This window comes from Pipistrellus kuhlii, unplaced genomic scaffold, assembly GCF_014108245.1.
Source record: "Pipistrellus kuhlii isolate mPipKuh1 unplaced genomic scaffold, mPipKuh1.p scaffold_m20_p_1, whole genome shotgun sequence".
Classification (NCBI taxonomy): domain Eukaryota; kingdom Metazoa; phylum Chordata; class Mammalia; order Chiroptera; family Vespertilionidae; genus Pipistrellus; species Pipistrellus kuhlii.
Window position 1 is genome coordinate 29919363 of NW_023425404.1, and position 16617 is coordinate 29935979.

Consider the following 16617-nt stretch of genomic DNA (forward strand, 5'->3'; position numbering starts at 1 on the left):
TAGGCATAGGCCAGTACTTTGCATAATTGTATCTGATGTCATTGTAGAGAGGCAGTGTAGTAATGGCAAAAATGGGCACTGAATTTTGTTCCCAGGTTTGAATACAAACTCTCCTACTCGTCTTGGGTGAATTACCCGTGCTGTGCTTCACTTTCATCATTTGTAACACTTATAATAATAATACCTACCTTACAGAGTTGAAACAAAGATTAAATAAGCTAATGCATAAAAGGACATGCATAGAATAAGAGCTCAGTAAATGTTCATGATTGTCATTTGTCTAAACATTTAAAATTATAAGTATTTATACAATATTCATTCTAATTATCTTATTGAGTACCTACCATTTGTAGATACTGTACAAATAATGAGCAAAACATATCCCCATGTCTAAGGATGTCATGGTTTAGTGAAGAAGATGACTATGAAACAAAGAATCCTGTATAATAAGACCCTAATATGCAAATAGACCGAAAAATAGAATGACTGGTACTGTGATGCACACTGACTATCAAGGGGCAGATGCTCAATGCAGAAGCTGTTCTCTGGTAGTCAGTGCACTCCCACAGGGGGAGCACTACTCAGCAAGAAGTGGCAGGGGAGCACAGCGGTGATGGTGGGAGCCTCTCCTGCCTCCACTGCAGGAGCGAGGGGGTCCCGGGCCTAAGCTGGCAGTCAGACACCCCCCACGGGGTCCTGGACTGCGAGGGGGTGCAGGCTGAGCTGAAGGACCCCTTCTGCAGTGCACAAATGTCATGCACCAGGCCTCTAGTTACAATATAAGTACCTAATATAAGTAGTACTGTGAGACCACTGACTCAGGAGTAACTATGTCTAGGGAAGTTAAAAAAAAAATTTAATATGGGTGTTAGATATATAGGGCTTTTATAGGTGTGTGTGTGTGTGTGTGTGTGTGTGTGTGACAAAATGACATGTGCTAGGTAATATTGTATATTAATATATAATATATATTTATTATACATATTATATATTAATAGACTTTTATTATATAATATATAATATATAATAATATATTTATATATAATATTAGATTTTTACCAGTGTTAAATTTCCAGAAGTTGGTTATTATATTGTGACAGAATATTTTTGTTCTAAGACATACCACTGAAACAGTAAAGGAGTAAAAAAGAACGATACTTATTTGAGAGTAATTGTTAATACTTTTTGAATTTTCCACATATTTCAAAAATAATCTCAAAATCATTCAGCTATGGTTCCTTTCCCTCAGCAAGGATCTGAAAGAATATTATCACAAGCTAGAGGCCCATGCACTTATGGGGTCCCTCGGCCTGCCCTGCACCCTCTCGCAGTCTGGAACCCCTTAGGGAATGTCGGACTGCCAGTTTTGGCCCTATCCCCCCTGGCCAGGCTGAGGGACCCCACCAGAGCATGAATCTATGCATTGGGCCTCTAGTATGCATATAAGATCTCTGGTTAATTTCTTCCTGCCCTCCCTTGCATCTGAGATTCATCATTCTGTTCCATGTTTCCATGCCTGTGTGTTGAGTGTCTACCCCCTGGTAGTCAGTGCATGTCATAGCTACCAGTCAAAATGGTCAAACGGTTGCTTAGGTTTTTATATATAAAGACTAGAAGCCCATTGCACAGTAGGCCTGCCTTCTAGCACAGGGTTTCCTCCCATACCTGGGACCAAGGCCTTCACTCTAACCAGAGTTTGCCTTCTTCGTCTTTGCGTTAGGCTCCAGGTGGTTCATCTTTGCTGCTTCACTGCAACTCCAGCCAGAGTCTGCCATCTTCCACTTTGCTGCAGACTCCAGCTGGAGTCTACTGTCTTTGTCTTCAGTACAGACTCGAGTCTGCAGTCTTGTCTTCACTGTGGCACTCTGCTCTTGTAGATCCCTTTATGCCCTCCCTCTCCCCCTCCCTCTTCATACCAAACATCCTGCCCCACCTGGCCACTCTGCATCTGAAGCAGCTGAGCAGCCACCATCTTTGGCTTTCTAATTCTCTGATTGGCTGTGGGCACAGCGGAGGTAGGATCAATTTACATGTTTGTCTCTTATTAGGTAATATTAGAGGTTCAGTGCATAAAGTGCATAAAATTTGTGCACTGAGGGCAGGGGGGTAGGGACGCCTCAACCCAGCCTGTGCCTTCTCACAGTCTGGGATCCCTTTGGGGATGTCCACCTGCCAGCTTAGGTTTGATCCCTAAGCTGGCAGGTGGACATTCCTCTTGCAGTCTGGCACCCCTCACTCCTTACAGCCAGCCTGCTCGCTGCTCCTTACTACTCAACTCCCTGCTCCTTAGCACTGCCTCAGAGGCAGGAGAGGCTCCTGCCACCGCTGCTGCACTCGCCAGCTGTCAGAGCATACTGACCACCAGGAGGAAGCTCCTGCACTGAATGTCTGCCTGCTGGTGGTCAGTGTGCATCATAGTGACCTGTCATTCTGGTTGTTCTGTTGTAATGATCGTTTAGGCTTTTATTATATAGAATAGATGCCCAATGCACAAAATTTATGCAAGGGGCTCAGCCCTCGTAGCCTCAGCTGGCCCTCACAGCCCAGGCTTCATCCAGAAGGTCATTCTGCTGTTAGGTCTAATTAGCACATTAGCTCTTTATTATATAGGACTAGAGGTCTGGGCACAAATTCGTGCACGGTGGGGGTCCCTCAGCATGGTCTGTGCAGATTGGGCCGAAACTGGCAGTCCAGCACTGCCTTCTACTCCTGCCTGCAGCTCCCACTCATCCTGGCCCCCCTGTGTCTGCCATGGGCTCACGACCAGTCTGTCCTGATTGGAAGAGGTAGCATTTTCCAGCAGTGAGTCCTGTATCTGGTGCCCATCCTTAGGGGGAGTGGGAGGAGGGGCATGTTGGACACAATCGGCTCTCTGATGGGGTGAATGAGATGCCCTTACTGGCATGGGATCTAGATCCGTCCTGCTGACGTTCGCACAGGTTGTTGGAAACCACCTGGCGGCTGCTTTTATATCATTTTTTCATTGCTGAGCATCTGGGGAGGGGAAGTGACCTTGTGCCTGAGGCCAACTTCCAGGAAGCCAGCGGTGCTGTCGGGATCATGCCGGTGGCGCCAGTCTGTTGGTGCCTGGCCCATTCTCCAGAGATTGGATCTGCAGGACTACTAAGGGAGTGAGTGGCTGCTGCCGGGCTGGTGGGCTGCCTGGATGGGTGGGTCAGCTGAGCAGCACTCCCGCTGTTGGAGTGCACTGACCACCAGGGGGCAGTTCCTGCATTGAGCATCTTCCCCCTGGTGATCAGCGTGCATCATGGCAACTGGTCAACTGGTCATTTGGTTGTTCGATTACTTAGACTTTTATATATATAAATTATTCTCCGAAGAGAAAATGGTGCACATTCACTTATACACAGAATGAGATGAAGCATATTGGCAAAATGGTGACAGTATTAGGAGTACCGTATTTTTCGGACCATAAGACGCACTTTTTCCCCCCCAGAAGTGGGGGGGGAAAGTCCCTGCGTCTTATGGTCCAAATATAGCCTACACATACTTTAAAAAAGAAGTTTTTTTACTTGCCCGGCTCTGTGTGGTCTCTGTGTGCTTGCCCGGCTCTAAAATGGTTCTAAATGCTGCTGTTTACTTTACAGGGTTGATTACATGTGTTTATGACTGTGATGTTGGGTTTTAATGCACATAAAATATTTTAGGACACTATTTGTTTCAGAATCTTTTTTTCTTCATTTCCCTTCTCTAAAAACTGGTGCGTCTTATGGTCCGGTGCGTCTTATGGTCCGAAAAATACGGTAATTTGTATTATTTTTACAATTTTTCTATAAACTTGGTATTAATTTCAAAAGACAAAATGTAAGGGGTGGCGGAGATAAGAACTTTATAGGAAGGAGGCATTTCAATTAGTAGTTTCTATGTCAGCGTAAGATGTTTAGGAATGCATTCTTTCAAATATCTGTAGGGAATTAGCTTGCGTATTTACTAATCTGATATTTATTAAATCTCACTGAGGAACATTCAAGAGATGTTTAGCAAATTATTAGACTAAAGTTATACCAAACAGAGCCATTATTTTATATACTTATATCATCGGAAAATCCTATGCTTTAATAGCCTCAATTTTTATCTCTTTTTGATGAGCTGTCATTATTCATGGACATTTAGAAATGATATGGTCATTTATGTGGAAGAGTTTGAATAGCCAGAAAACCAAGTAGAAATTTTGTGTTCTCGTTGTTTGTTTGTTTGTTTTTGTTAATCCTTACCTGAGGATATATTTCCATTGATCTTTAGGGAGAGTGGAAGAGAGAGGGAAAGACAGAGAGAAATATCTATGTGAGAGAAACACATTGATTTGTTGCCTCCTGCACACGTCCTGATCACGGTCCTGGTCGAGGAGGAGCCTGCAACTGAGGTACATGCCCTTGACGAATTGAATATGGGACCCTTCAGTCTGCAGGCTGGTGCTCTATCCACTGAGCCAAACTAGTTATGGCCAGTTCTCGTTTTGGTAGAATCTCATTATTAGTGATAATTTAGAAGGTTGAATCAATAAAAGCAGTAAGAATACAAAAAAACCCACAAAAAACCTATAATTTACTATTTTATATTATTAATAGCTATATTTATTAAGGAAATATTTTAGAGTGGAGCTGAGAAGAATCTTTTTGTAAGAAATCTTTAAAACAACATAAGTGGCCCTAGCTGGTTTGGCCCATGGAGAGACCATTTGCCTGTGGACTGGAAGGTCCTGGGTTCAATTCCAGTTAAGGGCACATGCTTGGGTTTCTGGCTCAATCCCCAGTAGGGGGTGTGCAGGAGGCAGCCGATCAATGATTCTCATTATTGATGTTTCTATATCTAGCTTCCTCACCCTTCCTCACTGAAATCAATAAAAATATTTTTTTAAATAGTAATAATAAAAAAAATAAAACAGCATAAGTGACTTGGTAGTATTTTCATCTTTAAAAGTTAGAATGATCAAGTACTGATCCTATTTTTAAACTGCCTGTGTTATTTTGTATTTTGTAAAACTCCCTTCATTTTTAAAATTTTTTGTTTCTTAGGAGATTATGGTTTTAGTTCTAATGGTAATTACTCAAATTATTTATGTTGCAAATCTTTTGATAGCAATACTTCTGCAAATATCTTTAAAATATATGAAGACTCTGTGCTCCATATACTATCTAATAAAAGAATAATATGCAAATTGACCATCACTCCAACACATAAGATGGCTGCCCCCATGTAGACACAAGATAGCTGCCACAAGATGACCAGCAGGGGAGGGTAGTTGGAAGGGACCAGGCCTGTAAGGAAGGACAGTTGGGGGTAATCAAACCTTCAGGGGAGGGCAGTTGGAAGGGACCAGGCCTGCAAGGAAGGACAGTTGGGGGTGATCAAACCTGCGGGGGAGGACAGTTAGGGGTGACCAGGCTGGCAGAGGAGGGAAGTTGGGGATGATCGAGCCTGTGGGGAAAGGCAGTTGGGGGGGGGGGACAGGCCTGCAGGGAAGGGCAGTTGTGAGGGGGACCAGGCCTGCAGGGGAGGGCAGTTAGGAGTGACCAGGCCTGCAGGGAAGGGCAGTTAGGAGTGACCAGGCCTGCAGGGGAGGGCAGTTAGGGACAATCAGACTGGCGGGAGAGCAGTTAGGCGTCGATCAGGCTGGCAGGGGAGTGGTTAGGGGGTGATCAGGCTGGTACGCAGAAGTGATTAGGGGCAATTAGGAAGGCAAGCAGATGAGCAGTTGGGAGCCAACAGTCCTGGATTGTGAGCGATGTCCAACTGCCCGTTTAGGCCTAAGCCTAAACGGGCAGTTGAACAGCCCTCAAGGGGTCCCAGATTGGAGAGGGTGCAGGCTGGGCTGAGGGAACCCCTCCCCCTCCTCCTCACCCCCATGCATGAATTTTGTGCACAAGGCCTCTAGTGGAGAATAATTTCTAAGACATAGAAATGAGAGGTAATGGACCTAATAGTCAGTATCCATTCAGTTTCTTGCTGAGAAGGGAGAACCATTGCTGAATGATTTTCATGTAGATCTCGGAATATAAGGAATATTCATCACAAAAGTTCTAGTAAGGTAGTTCAAGATCATGAAATAAATTTAAATTAAAATTTTTTTAAAGAAACGGTTATAATTTTTCCAGATTCTTGAGTAAATGTACAATGGTATTCATATGTGCTCTATATCTGTATAATGCTCCATTTTTTATTCTATGTCAAACAAATTAAAACATTGACGTATCATGCAATATGAATTATTAAAAATAAATTTTTGTCCACTTTGAAAGTGAAAGATGAGAAATTTTTAGATAAGTAAAATAAATCCAGAGTTGTTAAGATTAATGATACTGCAATTTATACATCTTATTTCTCCCATCCAAGTACAAACCAGGCCCGACCCTGCTTAGCTTCCTAGATCAGACGAGATTGGGCGCGTTCAGGGTGGTAATGGCCGTAGACTATACATCTTATTTCTAAGGGTTAATAAGATAGAATATTAATAAGATAGACTATTAACTTTCATGTTTTCTTGATATTTGCTAGAATGGTTGAATTTTATGTTGTAAATATCAGTTGAATCCTTTGTGAGGTGCTGTTTTCAGAAAAATTTATGATGGATTAAATTGCTAAAGTTAGCAATTTGATTATTTTGTATAACAAAGATTATTTACATAATCTCTAAAATTTAAGAATGCCATTGTGAAGAATTAGTGGCCCAGTGCATGAATTCATGCATGAGTGGGGTCTGGCTGACCAGGCCCCAATTGGGGCGGATTGGGCTGGGCCTGTCGGGAGGAGGAGAAGATGGCAAGAGGTTGGCCATCAGGCCTGCCCCCTATTAGGGTGTGAGGAGTGATCAGGGGCAGGGCCAGCTAGGGGGCTGCAGGAGGTTGGCCAGCCGGCCCCACCCCCTGATCAGGCAGGTTTGCTGGCTGCAGTGGGCTTCATAGCAACCAGTCATTCTGATCATTATGGTATTCCGGTTGCTGGCTTTTTATATATATATATAGATATAGATATAGATATATAGATAGATAGATATAGATATAGATATAGATATAGATAGATAGATATAGATATGAAATAATTTGTGTCTCTTATTTTCTTTATTGATAGTTATTAACAAATAAAAATCACTTTTAAATTTCATGTTTTGAGCTATTTTTAAATATCTAGAAAATGTCCAAATTTATTTTATTTTATTCCTTATTGCTTTGTTAACATGACTTTATATATTTGTATTGTATACACATATGTAGAAAGAGGACTGATTTGAAGTATACATGATTATATAAAATCATAGTGGTTTTTAGTAAGTGCATTTAAACTTCATTTAGAGTTATAATATTGCTGCTTCCTCTAATTATGAGAAAGGGAAACAATTGAACAATGTAGGTTTAAGTTTTCTTTTTGGGTCTTCCTAGCAATTGAAAGCTTGTAGTGAAGAACAAGAAGATAGAGAATGTTTGAACCAAGCGATTACTGCTCTTATGAACCTCCAAGGTAGTATGGACCGAATTTACAAGCAGTATTCACCTCGACGCCGACCTGGGTAATTCCAAGCTGTTGAAAATATGAATGCTTCTGCATATCCCACTTACATCTGATAGTTGTATTCTTGAAAATTATGCTTTGGTTTTACGTTTTTATTTTGGTCTTCTAGTCTTTTTAAATTGGCATTGTATTATTGTTAAGATTTGTAAAAAAATTTAAAAGATATAGTTGATAAGTTTTGTGTAATTTATATATAAGAAATAGGATTATTTAATTTTAAGTCGTATGGCAATTGGAATGAAATATTGAGTCTCTGGTACTTCTCTTGCACAATATGAAACTGAGGCTTGTAGTGGCAAAGTTAGTAGAAGAAAATAATGCTGTGTTTGATTATTTAATATTTTTGTCACTTGATTTGAGGTAGTTTATGCTTACTTAAAGCAATTATGGTTGCTTAGTCATTAAATAAGCTATCTTTGTCTTTGTATTTTTTTTAGGGATCCTGTTTTCCCTTTTTACAATCGTCAATTAAGAAGCAAGCACCTGGCTATTAAAAAAATGAATGAAATTCAGAAAAACATAGATGGATGGGAAGGCAAAGATATTGGACAGTGTTGTAATGAATTCATTATGGAAGGTCCATTGACAAGAATTGGTGCTAAACATGAAAGGCATATTTTTCTTTTTGATGGCTTAATGATTAGCTGCAAACCCAATCATAGCCAGTCACGCCTTCCAGGTTACAGTAGTGCAGAATATAGATTAAAAGAAAAATTTGTCATGAGAAAAATACAAATATGTGATAAAGAAGATACTTGTGAATACAAACATGCTTTTGAATTACTATCGAAAGATGAAAACAGCATAATATTTGCTGCTAAATCTGCTGAAGAGAAAAATAATTGGATGGCAGCACTTATTTCTCTTCATTATCGTAGTACTCTAGATCGAATGCTAGATTCAGTATTATTGAAAGAAGAAAATGAGCAACCACTGAGATTACCAAGTCCTGAAGTTTATCGTTTTGTGGTAAAAGACTCTGAGGAAAACATTGTTTTTGAAGACAACTTGCAAAGTAGAAGTGGAATCCCCATTATTAAAGGAGGAACAGTGGTGAAGTTAATTGAAAGATTGACATATCATATGTATGCAGGTATGTGAAACTCATTACAAGTGATTGTCTTGCTTCGTGGTCAGCAAACTGCAGCTTGCAAGCCACATGGGACTCTTTGGCCCCTTTAGTGTGGCTCTTCCACAAAATACCATGGCCTGGGTGAGTCTGTTTTGAAGAAGTGGCGTTAGAAGAAGTTTAAAAAATTTGGCTTTCAAAAGAAATTTCAATCGTCGTACTATTGATATTTGGCTAATAAGTTTGCTGACCACTGGAGCTAAAAGCTTTTCAAAAATGTTCAAAAGGCTTGAGGCCTGAAAAAAAAAAAATGCCTCTAAAATATGAAAAGAATACTGCAGAATCAAAAAGAAAAAGTAGCTAAATGTCTCTAAAATACAATATTATTAACTTCACTGATAAATATTCATAAAAATTGTATATCCATAAATCTTGAATATGAAAACAGTCCTCATTTCTCAAGAAATACTGTGATTGGCAGAAAGAGCCACAGTTGGAAAAGCCAGGATAAAAGGAAAAAGGAAGTAAGGCCTCCAAAATATGCTGAATAAATTGAATATGCAACCTGTTTTATGTTCTATTTTTTCAGATCCCAATTTTGTTCGTACTTTTCTTACTACATATCGTTCATTTTGTAAACCACAGGAATTGCTAAGCTTACTGATTGAACGGTAAGAAAATTTTTTATTTCACTTATATTTGCATTTTGTAAAAACAGAACTGTTTTTTATCTTGTAAAATGCTGAGTGCCTAGTATCTACTCAAGTGGTTTTTAAATGTAATTTGGCATAAAATTAGCAGTTTTCTGTTCACTTAAACAGTGTGCTTAAACTGAAATCCTTGTTTATAATAGAGGTCTTTTCAGAGCTTAGCAAAGTTTATAGTGGTAGTCAGAAAGAACCATTTTAGAGGATAAAAATACTATGTATCTTAATTAAATTGTTTTCTGTACAATAAAACAATTTTTTTCTTAAAAGAGACTTTTTTACTTTTAAAAAAGCTTTTTGTTTCGAAGTATTTCAAAATGTGTACAAGAGTAAATAGGAAAATATAATAAGCTCATGTATCAGTCGTCCAACTGCAGTAATTATCAACTCATTTGTGCCCTATTTTTCTACCATTTCACCATCCTAATCCCAGGATTATAGTCTCTGTTTCCATGGGTTCACTACTCTTATCCGTCTCCATATCTGAGGATATGGAGGGCTAAGGGACGCCAGCAACAAAACAACCCCCTGGGGATACCAAGGGGTAACTGTCTTTGCAGTATATTCTAGAAGTGTATTTCACCTGTAAATATTTTCAGTTGTATTTCTAAAAGATAAGTATTATACTCTTATTAAAAACATAATCTATATCATTATTAGACCTAAAATTAATATTTTCTTATTGTGATTAATTTTTAAAAGTAAGTTTTAGATTGACTTTTTATGTTTTACTGAGTTTAGTTTAAATGCTTTAAAGGTTAAATGTAGCATTTAAAATGCTTTAAAGGTTAATTGTAGCATCTGGACTCCAAAATAATTTTTGTTTCACATTTAAAAACTTAATGCCAGAATTTTATCTTGACATCTATCATGTTTTTCAATGAAACAAAGTTTACCAGACTGAGTCACTATAATGAGCTGGGAACATTTACTTGGTTGTATTTTCATGTCCAAAATTAGGAAAGCATGCATGTTAGACATATTTTAGCTATATTTCTTATGGGCAGTTTTTGGTGTGTGTTTTTTTTTAACTTCGCTTTTTACTTTATCCACTTAGGTATGTTCTTTACTGTTTAAAATTCAGTTTGGACCCTCTCTTTGGATTTATATTCATTTATTTAAGGAAAGTTTACTTGCATTTAAAAACTAAATATTATAGATAGTAAAGAAATTATACTCCTTACAGATTTTTTTCTTGAGTATTTTCCATTGATCTTTTCTATGTTGATAAATATTAGTTACTAAACTTTTTTTTATAGAAGTAAGACTATAAAACCTTAGTACTGTATAGTCAAAGGGCAATTTTTTGTAGTATGTAATGCTTTAAGGAAAATTTATCAGTAATTATACTTTTCACATAAATAGTAGAAAACAATATTGCTTAGTTAAAATATTCTTTTTTTAAAAAAATATATTTTATTGATTTTTTACAGAGAGGAAGGGAGAAAGATAGAGAGGTAGAAACGTCAATGAGAGAGAAACATCGACCAGCTGCCTCTTGCACACCCCCTACTGGGGATGTGCCCGCAACCAACATACATGCCCCTGACCGGAATGGAACGTGGGACCTTTCAGTCCGCAGACTGACGCTCTACCACTGAGCCAAACCGGTTTTGGCTTAGTTAAAATATTCTTACTGCTGTGTTTGAAATTATTTTCACTTTTGTATAAACATGGAAAAATTTCTCTCATTTTGCTTTTCTTCTTAGATTTGAAATTCCAGAGCCAGAACCTACTGAAGCAGATAAATTGGCAGCTGAGAAAGGCGAACAACCAATTAGTGTAGACCTGAAAAGGTTTCGCAAGGAATACGTCCAACCAGTGCAACTTAGGTTTGGCGTGTATATTATATCTTTAATGTGCCGTTCGATTTTCAGTATATAGTTAGCACAAAAGTCTTATCTCTTAATTCAGGTATAGGCATTGTTGTTAACCTCATAGCAGTTAAATTCTTTCTTTATGAAGTTATTCTTAAATACCCTGAAGAATTTTAATTATTAAAATAGATGCATATAAGCATAACCAAAGGACGCAAAGCGCTGGAGGGCGAGGGCATGTATGGAAGTGGGGTGGGAGGGGCAATGGTAAGTTATGTACATATATAATACCTTATAAAAAATGGGAAAAAATAGATGTTATTTGCATCAGATATCTGGCAGGTGATATTCTTACAGACCAGGATACCTATTAAGTAAAACTTATAAAATTGCATATGAGTTTGCCTATTGTCAACTCCTCCCTCACACACACATCTTTTTTTCTTCATGTCTCATTATGAATATCTAATAACTTTAAGCTTAATGTTTTGCTATACTGATTTTATCATACATTAATTTATCATTCTATTGGTCCATTAATCATCTAATTGGGAGTTGTAATTTAAAGTACACTTTTCTTTAAACATTTCCACTTGTATATCATTAATGGCATTTATTTATTCTTTTTTTCTAAACTCTGTATACAATACACTTTGGTTGACTTTTAACAAATACATACATTTCTATAATCCAAATTCCTTTCAAGATATAAAATGTTATCATCACCCCAGAAAGTCCCTTTATGCCCATTCTAATCGGCTTTTGTTCTGATTGCCTAGAGCAGTATTTATCTTACAACATAGATTAATTTTACCTATTTTAGAATTTTATATAAATGGATTCTTATATACTCTTTTGTATCTAACTTCTTTCACTGCATGTTGTTGCTTGTATCAGTAGTATGTTCTATTTTATTGCTGATGTGGTATTCTATTATATTTATACTAGTGGCCTGGTGCATGGATCTGTGCACATTGAAAGGAAATTAATTGTGCCAGTAGTTGGTCTTCAGACATATTCTGTCAAGGATGTTGCTTTCTTTAAGCTTCAGAATGCCAAAAAAAACAACCAAATTCACGATCAACAATGACAGATAAAAACACATGCATGCAATTGGTGCCAGTGAGATCTTGTGCATGCGCAAGTCAATGTTTATTTTTTAATTGCCAGTGCGCATCATATGTACTGGCTGGTCGGACAGGTGGACAGTCAGACATTTAGCCTTTATATATGTATAGATACCACAGTTTGTTAATTTTCCTACTGAAGAACACCTGGTTATTTTCGTTTTTTATTGTTATGAAAAAAGCTTCTATGAACTTCTATTTTTTAAGTTTTTTGTGAATATACTTTTTCGTATAGTATCTTGGGTTAATAATTCAGAGTGGAATGGTGAGTTGTAGGGTAGGTGTTTGTTTAATTTTAAAATAAACTGCCAGATTTTTCTCAAAGTGATTATACTGTATTACACTCTTACTAGCAATGTGTTAGAGTTCCAGTTGCTTCAAATACTCATTAGCATTTAATGATGATTACCTTTATACCTTTCCACACTGAGGGGGTATAGTGGTACTTCTCTGTGGTTTTAATTTGATGACTAATGATGTTGAAAACTTTATATTGTCTCTTACTGGTTATTCATACTTATTTTGTGAAGAATCTATTAAAATTTGCCTATTTTTTGAGTTATTTTTTTACTATTGAGTTGTTATAGTTATTGAATAGGGTTAGATTCTAGTCTTGTCAAATAAATGTTTATAAATTCTTCTCTCAATCTGGGCTTACATATCACTTTTCTTAATAATATATTTTGATGAGCAGAAGTTTTTCATTTTGATGAAATCTAATTATGAGATTTTTTTTCTCTTACATGATAATTTTGAAATTACATTCGATACTGTAGAAACTAGGAAGGAGAGGAAATGGAAATAGTTATTTAATTAACCCTGTGCAAACTAGAAACTAACAGTTTTGTGATATCTTGAAATATTTTCTAAACACAGAACTAACCAGGCATACAGAAACTAAGGTTATTTTGATCAGATAGCATGATAGTGATTGAGAATTTAAAGAGTTTTCTTAGCCTGGGAGAAAAGTTATTGTCTGTCAGTTAGAAAGGAAGAAAGCTAACCTAGAAATGAACAACAAATGTTGGGAAGGATGAGGAGAAAAGGGAACCCTCGTGTTCTTTTGGTGGGGGAATGCAGATTGGTGCAGCCACTGTGAAAAGCAGTGTGGAGTTTCTTCACAAAATTAAAAATGGAACTGTCTTATGACCCAGTGATTCCACTTTTGGGAATATATCCAAAGAAACCTGAAATACTAATTTGAAAGAATATATGCACCCCTATGTTCACTGCAGTGCTATTTATAGTAACCAAAATTTGGAAGCCGCCAAAGTATGCATTAGTAGATGAGTGGATAAAAAAAAATCTGTGGAACATTTATACAATGGAATGTACTGCTTTTCCATATAAAAGAAGCAAATCTTACCCTTTGTGACAGCATGAATGAACCTGGAGAGTATTACGCTAAGTGAAATTAGCCAGTCAGGAAGACAGATACCATATGATTTCATTTATATGTGGAATCTAAAGAACAAAATAGAAACAGACTCAGCTGTCAGAGGGGAGGGAATAGGTGGGCGGGATGAAAAAGATGAAGAAATTAAGAAAAAAACAACAAAACCCATCCTCATAAACTGACAACAGTATGATGATTACCAGAGGGAAAATGGGATGGGGGAGGTAAAAGAGCGCAACAGAAGGATAAATGGTGATGGAAGGAGACTTGACTTGGGGTGGTGAACACAATACAATTAACAGGTGTTCCTATATAATAAAGATAAATATGCACATGGTCATTACGCTGGAAGCGTAACTACCAACTGCATAATGACCGACCACATAACTGACTGGATCACACATCAGCAGGAGGTTGGGGCAGCGAGCTGCAAGCGGGTGGTAGAGAGCTATAGGAAGGGGCAGGGCAGCAAGCTATGAGGGAGAAGAGGGAGTGGGGGAGGAGTTAAGGAGGGTGGCGCAGCGGGCAGAGAGCTACTGGAGGGCGACAGTGAGCTACTGGCAAGCTTACTGGCACAGGGATTCGTGCGCAGGGCCACTAGTATCTTATAAAATTGTACACCTAAGACCTATAACTAATGTCACTAATAATTGAATAAAAATATAGGAATAGTCACCCACTGAAATATTGAAGAAAAAATGCTAATCTAATTAATTTACTGTATCTCTTAAGTCTCAGTAGAATCTTATATTTGTCTAGATTGATTAAATCTCTAATTGGACAGTCATAAATAATATTTTTATGATACTGCAAAACAAAATAGCTCTGTCAGAAATATTTTTTCTTTTGAAAAAAAAAGAATGTGGACATATCTGTAAATTACATAGAAATTTTAACCAAATATACAAAATCGTAGTTTATTTTCCATCTTATGTGGAAAATATATAAAAATTTATATAATAAAAATCCTTTTTAATATAAGCATTTAAAATAGCTTTGTATAGTATAGAGAATGATTTTGTATGTATGAATAAAAGAAAAGGTACTTTTGCTGAAGAGTAATCTGTAATTAAGGAACCATTATAAGAACCATATTTTATGCTTGTAAAATTTTTAAAAAGTGTAATTTTAAAATAATGAACAGTCTGAGATCTGTCTTCATATTGTTGAAGCACTTAAGTTATTAATTAAATACAAATTAGACTCTGAATGTTATGGCCTTTGTATGTAAAGTTATCACCATGGCAATAGAGAGGTAAAAGAAGTATAATTTAATGCTTAGGTTTTATTAAAATGTGTTTGTTTGTTTGTTTCCCCATTTTATCAGGATCTTAAATGTATTTCGGCACTGGGTTGAACACCATTTTTATGACTTTGAAAGAGATTTGGAGTTGCTTGAAAGACTAGAATCCTTCATTTCAAGTGTAAGAGGTATATTATTTAAAGGTTTGATTGAATCTTATGTCACACATGAGTTTATTTTGAAATTTGTGTGACTTTTAATTTAAAAGCTAAACTAGTTTTTATTTTTTAAAAACCGAAATAAGATTTGGAATGATATTTAAAGATTCCAAGGAGCTTGTATATATTTAGAATCACCTGAAGTCTTAGAACCTTGCTTTTTCAAATTTTTTAGTAGAATCTTTCTTTTAAAGAAGTCAAAAGTCCTCTTTAATAAATTTAAGCCATTTATTTTTATCTCACGTCAAGGTTGCCATTCCTTAAACTAATTATATTTTTGTATAATTTTATCTATTTCTTTAGTCTCTTTAGTTTTATTCTTTAGTTTTGAAAAGTTAAGAACTTTTTAAATAATGTTTACTTCCCCTTGGAAAAGTTTTTAGTGTGTTTTGGCACCTGTAGGGTAGGAGTTTCCTACCTGAAGTAGCAGAACACAGCCCATGAAATGAAATTCTAGGCCATGAACATTTAAACAGATGTATTTGTCATTAAATGTATGTTATTGAATCAAGGACATTTATATTTTATCTGATAGTATAATGTGTTAATTAAGAATACTATATCTAAACCTAGCTTATTTCACTTACTTATTTTTTAAGGGAAATTTTACTTAAAATAGAGGATATGATTTCTTAGTTTAAATTTTGAGATGTTCAAGATAAAATTTTCAGGCGTACTTTAAAATTATTTATAGTACTAAATTAGTTTAAATTATATTGCAATGGAGACACTAGATTGTATGTAATGTAAGAAGCTTTTATAATACATACAAGTAAATTTTATATTAATGTCTATAGTTAATATTTAAAGGCCTTTTCTATACACATACCTCAGGATAACCAAATAGTTGATTTGTGAAAGTTTCTTTTTATAGAAGTATTATAACTAGTAAGTGAAGAAGGCTGATAGAATTAGATTACCATTTCTCAATTCCTAGTAACATCACAAAAAGAGAAGTAACTGGATATGCTATGCCTCCTGTTAAAAATATACTAGCAATTATTTGTGTCAAAAATTGACCCTGAATCAAATCAGGTCTTTATGTATTTGATTTTCAGAAAATACAAGGACAGCAAAACATGGCAGTGATACCACAGGGATGGAACTGGCAAAATTCAGACTTGGGGAAACACAGAGCAAAAAATAAATTACAAGCAAAATGAGAGATTAAAAGAGACTTGAGACATACTAACTCAGTGCAATGTATAGATCTCATTCAAATCCTATTTCAAACCAACTATAAGAAAACATGTATGTGACAGTCAGGGAAATTTGAACACTAATACTTTTTAATATACTTTTATTGATTTCAGAGAGGAAGGGAGAGGGAAAGGAAGATATAATAAAAACATCAATGATGAGAAAGAATCATTGATTGGCTGCCTCAATCATTGGATTGAGCCCTCAGCTTGGGCATGTGTCCTGACAGGGAATTGAACTTTAATTTCCTGGTTCATAGGTTGATGCTCAACCACTGAGCAACGCCAGCCAGACTGAACACTAATATTTGATA

At 36.6% G+C, this 16617-nt stretch overlaps 1 protein-coding gene and 1 long non-coding RNA gene across 11 annotated transcripts in view; both read left to right on the top strand.

The window, feature by feature from the left end:
- The window catches only part of SOS2 (SOS Ras/Rho guanine nucleotide exchange factor 2), a 92524-nt gene that overhangs the window by 57418 nt on the left and 18489 nt on the right, over window positions 1-16617 (top strand). For all 10 annotated transcript variants that reach the window (XM_036437400.2, XM_045581008.1, XM_036437390.2 and 7 more), the window contains 5 exons: window positions 7398-7525; window positions 7965-8620; window positions 9186-9267; window positions 11013-11135; window positions 14971-15074. In XM_036437400.2, coding sequence (XP_036293293.1) covers window positions 7398-7525; window positions 7965-8620; window positions 9186-9267; window positions 11013-11135; window positions 14971-15074 — 1093 coding nt within the window. The remainder of the gene's footprint in view (window positions 1-7397; window positions 7526-7964; window positions 8621-9185; window positions 9268-11012; window positions 11136-14970; window positions 15075-16617) is intronic.
- Window positions 13737-14964, top strand: LOC118718649. Its single transcript, XR_004987864.2, has 3 exons — window positions 13737-13947; window positions 14145-14146; window positions 14245-14964. It is a non-coding gene; the product is annotated as an uncharacterized LOC118718649 (long non-coding RNA).